Source organism: Protopterus annectens, chromosome 1.part2 (genome assembly GCF_019279795.1).
Source record: "Protopterus annectens isolate FY-2018-M chromosome 1.part2, PAN1.0, whole genome shotgun sequence".
Lineage (NCBI taxonomy): Eukaryota > Metazoa > Chordata > Ceratodontiformes > Protopteridae > Protopterus > Protopterus annectens.
In genome coordinates, this window is record NC_056727.1 from 902920928 (window position 1) to 902934288 (window position 13361).

Sequence of the window (13361 nt, forward strand, 5' to 3'; positions counted from 1 at the left end):
GCTCAAAATGAAATTATCATAGAGGAACCCACCCACTTTAATTTTTGCCTCTGTTCCCTCATATATTCTCCTAATCAACCTTATAATTTTATCAAAGCTTCCATTGCCCTATTCATAAACTGCCAGCATCAGGACCCAACAACAACAGTGATATTTTCTTACATTCAGCTTCCCTCTGGATCATCAGTGTTCAGTTAATGTTGTCAAATGTTTACCACCCCTCCACAAAACCACATTGATCTATGTCTGTCAATTTTATCATCACCTTTGCCTTTCTTTTAGCCATTATGGACATGAATACTATATAATCATGGTTTAGGATTGAAATAGGCCTTTATGAAGCTAGGTCTGATGGGTCTTTACTCTCTTTAGGTATTATAGCCACCGTTGCTTGCTTCCAGGAAGTTGGTGCTTTTCCTTCTCTTAAAATACTGTTCAAATAAACCTTCCAGATCTTTATCCATTTTCCCTCCTAGCTTCCAAACTTTCACAGAAATACCATCTATTCCTGGGTACTTTCCTGTTGGTTCTGTAACATTATTTTTATCTCGTCTCCTCCAATCCTAACTATTAGTAATTGAGCCTCATCTACCTCTAACCTCTACATTTCCTTTTGGAACTTGGGTGATAGGGTTTTGAACCCTTTTAGGCAATTCTTTTCTAAGGATGTGCTCAGGGTTTTACAGGAGGCAAGAAATCCTGCAGCTAGAAAGTCTTGTATGTCCAAATGGAAAAGATTTTCTTTCTGGTGCTATGCTCATAACCAGGATCCTTTTTCAGTGGGGTCTATCTAGTTCTCTCCTATTTGTGTGAGTTGCTCCAGTATAGCTTGGCCTGTTCTTCTGTAAAGGCCTGTTTGTCAGTTATTTCTGCCTGTCTGCACTTCAGTCCTCCTTTGGCTTCTCACTTTGAGGTCAAACAGTTTCTTAAAGGTGTCCCACATCTTAGGCCCCCAAGGAAGCCTGTACATCCCCCTTGGAACTGTAATTTTGTTTTGCAAAAATTGACCCAGACTCCTTTTGAGCCTGCAGGTTTAACTTCTCTGCAACATTGTATCTGGAATACTGTCTTACTTGCTCTTACTTCTGTTCGGAGGGTTTCTGAGCTTCAGACCCTTATGGCCATCCCTCCTTTTTTATTTTTTTGTTTTTTTTTTTCACAGGGACAGGATGTCCCTTCATACTCATCCATCTTTTATTCCCAAGGTGGTCAGTGAGTTGCCCTTGAATCAAGCAGTTCATATCCCTTCCTTTTTTCCTTCTCCTCAGTCTGCTAGTGAGAGGGTCCTACATACTTTGGATTTGCATAGACAGCTCGGGTATTATTTGGATAAAACTAAGGCCATTCATAAGTCTGACCAGCTTTTTGTTTCTATTCATCCCAGATGTTGTGTTTGGCTGTTTTTAAACAAACCATCTCCTCCTGGAAACCTAAGGCCATTTCCTATCTGTTATTCTTTTCATGGCAAATGTCTTTATACTTCCATTAGAGCTCACTGCACTAGGGCTGTTGCCTCATCTGGTGCTTTCTTCAGGGGGATGGACACCAATTCCATACTTGAAGCAGCTACTTGGTGTTCGGTGCATACATTTACTAAGCATTATAAATTGGATATGGCTTCTAGGGCCAGGGCAGGTTTTGCTCAAGCCATTCTGCATGGGTTTGTGAAGGCTGTTCCCAGCATTCCACCTCCCAGTCCTTTTCTTGAGCTTTTGTACTCTCCCTACTGTAAAGAATACTGCAACAGTGATGTAGAAGGACATAGTACAGGTGTGTAAAATCAAACCATAACAGTAGATGTCCTTCTGTTCACTGTTGCAGTATTTGCTCCCTCCCTTCAACCTCTGTTATCTTTTTTTGTTTTTTTGTTTTTTTTTTATTTGTTTTGGTCTCCCTCCTGGCCAGGGTATTCTTTTCCCACATGCATTTTCTCCTTATGGATGTTTATAGCCTGTTTTGTCCTATGGAGACTGTTCTCTACTGGGGCAATTCAGTTCTGGGTAACTACGTCCGTACGTCACCTATATGCCTATGTCCTGAATGGGCAGCATACATGTGAAGTACAGCACATATAAGATCTAAAGGCTATAGTATACTTGTAAGACGTTGGACTGTCCTTGGCAGGAGATCCCTACAGTGAAGAATACTGCAACAGTGAAGAGAAGGACATCTACTCGTTCGGTAAGATTTTACACAACTGTACTTTGCTCTGTCAAGGTTCATCCTTCAACCATTTCAGCATGTCTGTCCATAGATTCTCATTCAGTGCACTGTCCTGTCAAATTCTTTTTGAAAGGGGTTCTGCATAGCCCTCCACATAGAAAGCAAGTGAGTCCTCCTTGGGATCTTAATTTTGATTTTGAAAAATTAACACTTGCTTCATTTGAAGCAGCTCATCAGCATGATTTGAAGCTCTTTTCATGGAAAAAAATGTTGCCGATTGCTCTGATATCTTCAAGAAAAGTGTTTGAGTTGAAAGCTCTTATGGGCAGTCAACCATATCTCATTTTCATAGATTCATAGCTAAGTACTAGGCTAGCTGCCCTTGCAGGCCGTTCTAAGTCTAGGCAATTTCCCTTTTTGTATGCTAGACACAGGTCACCTTTTAGCTGTCAGTAGGATACCGAGTGTAGCGGCTGGGCTTTGAATGGGTCCATGTAGGACATGTTGCTTAGGCCTTGTATCCTTTTAGTAAGGTATCTTTGTGGTCGTTCCAGTTGTTGCATGTGTCTGGACAGGTACATGCCAAAGGCATTGTATTCAATGAGTGGCCTAATGAGAACTGAGTAAAGGGGGAGGGGCAATGACAGTCTTAGAGCTAGACACAATCCCTTTGTTTATAAGCTGTGCAATGTAAAAGGACTTTCTTACAATAGACACATGTTGGTCAAAAGTTAGGTAACTTTCCATATAAGTTCCCAAATCCCATACCACTGGGCTATCTCCTAGGGACGTATTGTCAATGTGTTAGTTCCCTGAGGTAGATGACTCCCCAAAGGATTCAGTAATGCATTTGTTGGCATTTAGTTTCAGACCATGATTTTGACACCAGTTATTTCAGATAAAACTTCTTGCAGAATGTCCAAGTCATTTGGGGATTTAATGACTGTTCCTAGCTTGCAATCATTTGCAAACTTAGACAGCCATTGCCCTTTAGTATTAGCTTTTACTTCAGAATTTTTGGAGTTCCCTGCAGTCAGGCAGCTATATAATTGCACACTGTTTTTTGAATTATGTTTTTTTTTTCTTGATTTGCAAAGAAGGCACACACTAGGCAGGCTTGGGGGATATATATGTGTGCTTGTGTAGCCAGTGCATTATGTCATCAGTACAGGAATTTGGATGTTCTACACCATGGAATATTTTAAGTTTTTGCTGAATGGTAATTGGTGAAGATAAACCTGGCCAGAAGCGCATCATGCAAGGTCCTTTCATTGATAAATATGTCAATGTAAGGAAGTAGTTGCTATTTGCTTAAACATATTTGTGTAGTTTGGGGCTAAGAAATGGAGCAGGGGCATTTGTAGTCATTGGAGGAAGAGTGGACTTCTACTGATGTCCATTGTATTTGTGAAAAAGATAGAGGAATGGAACTATAAGGACATATACTAAATAATATGGTTCTAAAGTAAAATAAAAATATAGATTTTAAAACCTTTAAAGATTTTGTGGAGTGGAGGTGTTTTATTTCTTGTGACTTTGAGTATGTAGTTTTATTTTTGATAAGAATCTGCTGTATCTTCCAATTCATTTACTTGTGTTTGAACCACAGACATTGAGTTGTGGTCCTACACCATGTGAAATTTAAATATATTTTTTTCTAAATTACTCGGGTTGCTTTGAGATGTAGACATTACTTTGATTTGTTGCCTTTAATATTTTATTTTTTCAGATTTCTGCTAACATTGTTTTCTTTTTGCAGGATTCAGATTCTCCAAGGCATTCAACGGCCTCTAACAGCTCCAACCTAAGTAGTCCTCCAAGTCCAGTGTCACCGCACAAAACTAAGAGTTCATCTTTAGAAAGCACTGAACATGTTGGGTGGGATACTTGAACAGCTCTGAATACATGGCAACACATAGCATCAGTTTCTTCTCTTTGTTTCCCATCCCACCCTTGCGAGCTCAAAATCTTTTGGGGGGATTCTTTCTCATTTACATTCTGCTGCTCTGCCTTATAGAAAGTCAGATACAACAACTCCCACAGGCAATAAGCCAGTATGCAGTGACCGAGCTGAGTAACTCGTTCAAGAGTAGCTTTTCATTAATCACATATTTATCTTATCATTCTTGATGGGGCCATTCACCTGCATACCAGATGGTGTCAAGTTATACCCAAGAAGAAGTCAGCTGTTGCCGATTGCATTGTGACATCTGTTTGGTTTGCACAATAGATACTGCTGCTTGACAGTTCATCAGAGGAAGATGACACACACAGCTAGAAAAGTTGCTGGTAATGAATACAATTACCACTGCCATGCTGAGTGATCTGCTTTTGGTGAGGACGTTGCTGAAGTGCTAAAGCTCATGAATGCAAATGGAGCATATGTGCACATCTGGAGATTAATGCAAATGGATGTGCATATGTTGTATAAGAAAATTGTAAATGATCTCACTACAGAATTAGGTCTTTCACACTTCTTTCAGTTACATCAAGAAGATGCTTTATGCCTTTTTCTTGGCACACTGAAGCTGTAAGATTCATAAATAGTTAATATAAAATATATCTATGTGTATATGGAGCAAGAGCAAGTGATAATGTATAAGAAATTGTTTTGCTGTTACAGTACATTTTACATTTGCTAGCCATCTACCCTGTGTAGAATAGAGCTTCCAAAGTGTAGCTTTTATAATAGCACATTCTGTTACATTTTTAAGCATTTTCTTGTTGGGATGAGGTTATATTTTTATATACCTTGAAAAAGATATAGTATTTCTTTAATAGGGTCCTGGACCCAGTGTTTGCTGCTGTTTTGATTTTTTTTTTATTTGTTTCTTTGCATGTATGTTTGTGTATGTAGTATGTATGTGGTTTATTTTATTTGCTGGGGAATTGATTTCACCTTAGCTGTGTTCTTCCGTGCCTGATCATGGTCATATCCTCAAGATCTACAACTTACTTCAAAGCTGAAGTAAGTAAATAACAGAAAATAATGGACAGTCAGAGCTCAGGAACCCAGTCATACCATTGAATTTTTTTATAGAAGTCTAGAACTAAGTGTTCATTGCTATGTTAGTATGGCAGTGATAGTAGGGAGCTGCCACACTAACGACTGCTTGTATTGTTTCAGCTGTCAGTTCCATATAGATTTTCTGGATCATAATCATCCAGTTCATCACTTAAATTAACAAAGCACTTCTGCTGTGAAAGGTAGAGGAAGAATGCTGTGTTGTGTTTAGTGAGTATGGATGGGGTACATAATCTGTGTTATATTTTGTCTTTCAGCACAAAATAATCAGTTCTTCATAAGCTAGTTAAAAGGAAATATGATGCAGAGGGATAGAGCCTCGAATACAGGCCTAGTGACCTGGACTTGAGTAGGAGCCATCCAGGGAGAGATGGGAGTAAATGGTCATTGTCGGCTTGCTTATCCCATGGAACAGGAAGAATTAAAATCTCAGAGACATGAATTCCACCTTTTGGACAGTCAGTGGCTGAAAGAAGACCTATAACTTGCCTTCTAAGCAACCAGGGACCCAGTAGTCTAGGGTATCTTGTACCGTCATAAATCAAACAGTCCCACAAATACCAGAACAAGGGATCTAAACTTGTTTCAGCAGATCAATAAAACAAGGTGGAGAGACAAATTATTTACTCAGAGCCTCCCTCCCCTGTGGAATAGACCCCCCCTCAGATAAAGCAGCATGATACATTATCCTCCTTCAAACAGGACCTAGGTAATTGGATGTGTATTCATAAATTCATGCAGGGCTTGATTTTGCCTAGCCCTCCTGGAGTGGGGAAGTGGCAAGGTGTAATGGTCGTGAGACTCTGTAGCCTTGAACTTCTTTTTATTCCCATGATTCCTGTGTGTAGACTGCAAAGGATGGGCTTGGCCTGCCAAGCACTGTAGGTGTACTGTAGCCAGCACAGAGTGGTATGTCTTAGTAAGTTCAGCTGCTGTAGTGCTTATTCTGCCTGACAGAGAGAGAGAGAGAGTAGGGTGCAAGGCATTTGAAAAAAAAGCTGGGCAACCACAGGAGACAGTTTGTCAGCACTGGTCTGTTTAATATGGGGAGACAAATGGCTCAGAAGGGTGGTTGAAGTTTGGGGGATAGATGACCAGGCAGAGATGAACCCCAAAACTGTGTAGCAGCAATATATTAGCTAGTTGTATGGACAGTTGCTTGAAGCTGTGGTCTGAAGATACGATCTTCATTAATTGCTCAGTCTTTTGTGAGACTGAGTGATCGGTCTCTTTTTGGGGTTGGTCGAATTACCACAGAACTTGGTATACCTTATTAATATATCAGTAGTAGTGGTGCTCCAGATAGCAGTGCAAATTTAGTGACTTGGCTAGAGAACAGTAAATTATACCGTTGATTGGAAGAGGAAGTGCTAAAGTTATCCTTTTTAGAGATTCTACTGCCTCTGCCTTATTGGTAGAAAACTGTCTTGCCCATTATCTGTCATTTTAGGCACTGACCAAGTTTCTGTGCTTAAAGAACCTTTAAACTATCATGTCAGACTAGGAAGTGTGTAGAGTTCTGCAGCTTAATGTGCTTTAGATCTTTCCAGGACCTTTATTTAATAATTCCTTAATAGGCATCCTGAAAGAGAACGCCACTTCTGAATGGGAGAATGAAAGCTTCATTGGTGTAGTTAATCCCGTAAGGCAAAAATGATGTAATCAAGCTAGCCATCTGCACTCCTGATACCAAAGATGCACCTGGCTATGAGGAAATACATGCTGTAGACAGCTTGAAGAAGCTTCTTCACTGTCTTGGATATCTGTTAACATTATAATCTTGTCTAGCATGTGAGATGCAAAAGACTTTTGAAAGTGTGCCTAACGAAACACATAATTAAGAAAGTGTATGGCCAGGGTACATGTTTCATAGCCCTGTCTTCTGTTACCTTTCTAAAGGGCAAGATTCTTTGTCATATGGAAGGGAAGCCACATGCTATGCCACTTTGGTATATGCTGTGCTAAAAAGATGATAAAGCATGTAGTTTTGGATTCTTCTTTAGAGGTTACAAAAAATCCAGGTCTAGCTATGTCTATGAAGACTTCAAGTGGTGAAGTGACTTAGTGTCCTAGATGATTTGCCTTGTTCTTGGGGAAGTGGGGTATTCTGTGGATTATTTATGTAGAGAAAAATTGGTTAAGGAGGAAGATTTCCTATACCTGCTTGTAATGGAATAAGTTCAGGAGAGGCTGCTGGCAAACCATTGATTCTTGATTGCATGCTGTGACATGTCCATTTCCATTCTGGAGGAGGAGGAGGTGGCAGAAGAGTGAAAAACTTTACTAAAGAATACTAAGTTGTGCAATTGAATGCCACTGGGATGATGTGGGAAAGGTCAGTATCTGCTAAGAATGCACCAGAAAGGCTGGTGGCAGGCCTAGCTTTGGGAGAATGAACATTGAGTACCCTACCTTTGAAGGAGGAATTGAGTCAGTGCAATGTATGCATTATTCAGAAGATCTTCCATAACATAAATGGTGAGAAAATTTGAGTCATCGCTTAAGGAGGAATGGTCCTGGAGAAGAACTTTTGGAGTTCGAGTAATTTTCCTTTTTCAACACTGTAGAAGTCAGGTCACAGATAACTACCTTTATAGGCAAACTCTGGGTTAGCACTGGACTGAAAGCATAGTTGACTACTACTAGTCTGTAAAGCGCGCATCTAAGACTGAGAGCCAGAGGGATGACTTCTCACACAAAAGCTGTTCTGGTGTTCTAATACCAGACAACCACAGGGTCGATCTTTTTTATGATGAAGAGGAAGAGATGGCCATTGTGTAGATGAGAACTACTGCAGCTGCAGCAAACTTTTAGGCTGGAGTCTCACTTGGTGATCCATGGCCAGGACATTTCATCCCTTACCTTGGCTCATTCTGCTAGAGGGTGTTTCCAGATTAATGAAAGGTTTAAACATCTTTGCTAGGTTTAGTCAGTACTTACAAATCAGTGTTGTGCAACCTTCTTTTTCTTGAATACTAAGTAGCATCTGTTATGGAAAGAAGACAGGCTTGTTTAAAAGAGTAACTTTAATACTTTAAAAAGTACTCGGTACTAAAATTAATACTTGCTTATTTCTGAAGATATTCTCTTTGAACCAGAAGTGACAGCAGTGGTACATGAGCTTGAAAAACAGGTAAGGAGAAAGGGAATCTTCAGAGTATCAGTATGTTTCATGTGCTTTATCTTATTCTGCTGTCCACCTTCTCCTTTTTATAGGAAGAAGACCGCACGTCAGTCCTCTGCCTACATGGAGACCAGTCTCAAAACTGTTGATCCTTTGGTAGAGGTGCAAGGAACTTAAGAGATGTACACATTCAAAAATCTCAAAAGAGTTCACAACCCATTGTTTTGTCAACCAGCAAAGACAATTATTTTATGATTTAGGGCATGTGTTCTTCCTTCCCCTCGTTCTGTGGTCATCTGTTCCCACCATTGAATATTGCTTGGTAGGGGGCTGGATCGCCTCTTACCAACATATCTGGGGGTGGAATCTTAGAGGTTATGAGAAGTTTTGAAACATATTACAAAACAGAATTAATTTCAATGCCTCTTCTCCAACTGAGAATGAGACATTTGGGGGAATACATCAACCATACCCTTCCTACTTAAATAATATCAGTTTAAGATTACTAGACCTCATGAACGAGAACAAGCCCTTGTTGTCTCACTTCCCAAAAGTAGTGCAATCATGTACTGCTCATTTAAAAATAGTGATGTGAAGATATAAAAGGCTTGATCCTGGCCCACCGTTTTTCATTATTTGCACTTTTTTTTGCTTTGTGAAGAGTCTCACAAAATCTTCAAATCTGAATAGAAGACATTTGCTTTTTCTTATAAACCCATTCTGTTGACTGATTCATTGGAACATCTTCTCCCTTTCCATAACTGGCTTACAAACTGAATTGGTGGACACAAATGGTATACCTCAATCCAAGCAGGGTTTATTAAGCTCTCAGCTTACAAGCCCCTGGACAACAGATATCTTAGACCTATCTAGGGTGCACATCTTGGAGAATTTTGTTAATCCAGAGAATTAGGTCTCCATTGCAATGGCAGATTCACATCAACTTGTTGGACAGTACAAGTTCAGGTGTACCTCAGGTAAACACAGATAATTATGATATGTAAACACTCATGGCAACATACAGTCTTATTGCAGGCTGGCCATGCTGCTGTGGAAAGTTGTCCATGGATCTGCAGCTGCATGTACCTCATCTCCCAGGCACACAAAGCCTGCTTTTAGTAGTTTATCTGGGTCATGAGTGACATCTTCATCGTCACATATGTCAGGATCTGATTGCTGCTTAAGGGCAGCCACAGAGGAATCTGCTTTCATCTCTGAAAAATGTTCATTTACCCTAGTATTGTTTAGAACAAGATCTTCGGTACCCTTCCAGGACCTTGGGAAAACAAGCTAAATTATGCATTTCTGATAATTATGTGCTTCAGGGAATTTGGGGGGGGGGGGAAGAAGGAAGACAACTGAGTTGATCTGGTTATCACTGTTGTGACTCACACAGCCCTGGTTCTCCCGTTTCACTTTGATTGTATATATTTTGCTGCAAATTTTGTTTAGAGGACCTTCTCACTTAACAACAAGATAAGGTTCTCTGTCTAGTATTGAATGTTCTACATCTTACAGCCTCAACAGAGACTAGGTTTTTGTCCCTTGTATTGGAGTCCAACAGCTAGGCATGTTTGTTGTAAAAATGAAAGAGATTCTGTAACTGGTGCAAGAAATGTAGCCTAGAACTGCTGCAGGCACAACATTCACAGATGCTAGACTATCTTGCTCTGCTTTTGTCAGAGGTTCTCTCTCTCAAGTATCGGTCAAAATGTATTTGTTTTGCCTTGTCAGCCTGCTTTCTTGTTGATGTTCCACTGACCTCCAGGTATGCAGTGCAGTTTCTCAAGGGATTTTGCATCTATAACCTCCAAAAAGAGTTATTGTCCCTCTTTGGGATTTGAACATTATTCTGGAGTCCCAGATGAAGCCCTCCCTTTGAGCCAGGGTATTTGAAACTACTGTTACTCAAATCAGGTAAGAAGTTTGAACTTCTGGTTCGTGTATGATTCAAGCTTTCACTGGCTTCCATAAGAACACAATGGCTCTGTCTACTAGCCCTTCTTTCACATCTGTTATGAAAGGACATTGCATTGAATGAAAAGTTCTAGCTCACCTCATTTTATCCACCTTTAGAGGATGAATGGGGTGGGATGCTGTATAATATGGACGTAGGAAAACATTTGTTATAAATATATATCCAGAACTGAACATATCTGAAAGTCTCATCAACTCTTTAGTTTCATCTACAGCTAACATGCTGGGTTCCCTAATGGAAAGCAAACCATTTCCAACTGAATGATATTTGTATAGGATTCTGTGTTGATTAAATTGTGTGATGTCTGCTAAGTATGTGAAATGAAAATATTTTTCTTTCTGGGACAGAGATTATGGCTTGCTGTTAGACTTGGCTCATAATTAGGATCACTTAAACTTTTAAGTGCCGCCCCACCCCCACCACAACATAGAAGATACAATGGTTGAAAATTATAAAAATGAAATTGAAATCCTGAAAGTTACAAACAGTTAACTAAAATTCCTGAAATAAATTTGTACTCCAGAAAGTTAATACAAAACATTACCTGAACACAGTAACTACATCAGAAATCAGCCCACTCCACATAAAAAAATAATTTCCATACACAAAAAAAATAACTAAAATCTATCAAAACGTAGTTGCTTAGCTGTATAACTAAATACAGGTAACACGAAAGTGATATAAAGTAAAGCAACTGCTCATCTCTTAATCAGCTGTTCCGAAATCATCTTATTTTCTGAGACAATTTAATTAAAAATGAAATATAAAATAAGCACCCTCTTATTTATATATACTAACTGGACAGCCGCACAGCTGTAATTCAGGTGGAATAACTACATAACTGCTATAGTTAACTTACCAACAGTTGGCAGTAGCATTGATCATCAAAACTTGAAAGCCATAAAAAAAGCACAATACAAAATTATAACTCAAATTAAAGGGCTGCTGTATAAATATATATTCTGTATATAAAGTAAAGAGGCCTGTTGTTAAAGTATTTGACACAAAAGGTAATTGCGAACAGAACCATGAACTACAAATCAGTGAAAGCAGTACAACCTAAAACAAAATAAGTAAACTGATCCAATTGTTTCACACCACACACCCCACATCCCTTAAGTTGTATCTATCCCCTCCATGATCACACAAATACTGTAAAAAGAAAAAAAAAATGACAATGCACAATAAATCAGTACCAGTTCCTAAATAAAACTGTACTGTCAGTGGTTCTAAATATGAAATGAAACGTAAATGTTATTTTTCATATTAAAAGCAAATCAGGATGCAGACACAAGTGTGCACTCTATTGCCCTAGTAAAATGAAGAAGACTATGCAGAGTGAATCACTGCCAATGACATATTATAGACTGTAGTGGTATAATGATTACCAATGTAAAACTATTCCTCTGCATATTTAAATCAAATAAAGATGTTTACCCATGTGTTTCCTAACGTCATGGTCTAAAGTTTCTTTGGACCCAGTGGTATGATTTTCAAGTTGTAACTTCTCACAGTTGCAACATTCTAGTGACCACCAGCTTTTGGGGTCCCAAGTTAGTTGTAGTGTCTGCCTGTTGCATGGATGATCACTGTCCTTTCAGAGTGTACTTCTTCATGAAGTGGCATGGGCCATGAACAAACTGTACACAGGCTAAAGCTGTAGGAAAGAGTACTTTACCAGAGTAGTTTCTGTGATCATGCAGCTAGCTTTAGAGACGTGTCCACTTAGTATCAGTGTAGCCTCTATCCCTCTGTTAAGTACATTGCTGACAGAGTCATTACCAGGATTTGATAAAGCGCAGATCAGTGTTCACACAGTCCCTGGGTTTTATGGCTCACAGAACAGGGCTTCTTAATGATTTTACGTCCAGAAAAAAAAAAAAAAAAGCCAACAAGATTGTAGTTAACATTGCTGACCAAAACTCCAGAGAAAATGTTTTTAAAGAGGAGGTTAACCCAAAGTATACCAACTTCCTTTGCCATACATTTTACTGTAAATATATATAGCTTTTACCGAGCAAGTACGTGAAAAAGTATTTTTGATTAAGGATTGTAGAGAATTCTGCTTCACATTTCTTTTTTGTACCAAAGAATGCAGAATGTATGTATTTTTCCACTTCCCAGAACCAGGAACTTTATTTGTGTTTTCTGAAATGTTTGATTATTCTTCTGGGATTACTATCTTGACTCAAACCACCATACTGAACAGCATGTCTGGACCTAAAGAATGTAGTATGCCTGCTAATATGTCCGTTTTTTGTATCCCAGTTGCTGCCTCATGGTTTGTACATCTCAGAAAATTTGGATTCTGGGTCTTTTCATGTCTGCATTCCTGATTACTGGCAAACCTGTCCAGGCAAGCCTTGAAACAAAACTACCACAGTATCTCATAACTTAAAGGATTTCACCTCAGCATCCTTCAGTTATTTTTCCTTTGTTTGTTGTAAAGCACGATGTAATATATTGTTGTCTGATATTCTAAATTATCTGCTTTAAACTAAGGTAGCAAGCAGGTCAAAATCACTGAAGTAATTGTGATGGTTTATTACCCTTTAAAGCCAAGGCCATTATACTCTGTAGGTTCTGCCTTCTGAAGTCTGCATGTTTTGTTTTACAGTTGATGTTGAAGCATCTCAAGGTGCAGCAGATGCACATTCATTTTCTCTACTTTAAATTCCGCATAAGAAAAAAAAATGTTTCAGCTTGTACATGTGCTTAAAAAGATATTAACAACATCTAATGAAAATAAAACATCCCCTGCTTTGTGTATATGTACCTTATCAGCTTATGCAACAGTACTGGAGTCAGCATGGGTAGCATGCTTACCACCTACTTATGCATAGAGAAAGTTTCCATTTAACTTCCTTGGAGATGCTTTATTAACTTTATACATCATATGTTTAATCATTTCATCAGCTTTTATTCATGTAGTCCTTTCTTGATAGTACCACACCGAGGGTCTTCTTTTCACTAGGGAGATAAAATACATTCCCACAGATAACACCTTCCATTATGTAGCCTACCTGGTGTGGCTTCACATCTTGTAGCAAGCAGGTCTTCCCTTTTTTTTT

General features: G+C 39.0%; 1 protein-coding gene across 2 annotated transcripts in view; it reads left to right on the forward strand.

Moving 5' to 3' along the window:
- CDC42BPA (CDC42 binding protein kinase alpha) overlaps positions 1-13158 on the forward strand; it is a 3351611-nt gene extending 3338453 nt beyond the window's left edge. For both annotated transcript variants that reach the window (XM_044059574.1, XM_044059584.1), the window contains exon 40: positions 3923-13158. In XM_044059574.1, coding sequence (XP_043915509.1) covers positions 3923-4054 — 132 coding nt within the window. In that variant the 3' untranslated portion in view covers positions 4055-13158. The remainder of the gene's footprint in view (positions 1-3922) is intronic.
- The last annotated feature ends 203 nt before the right edge of the window (positions 13159-13361 follow it).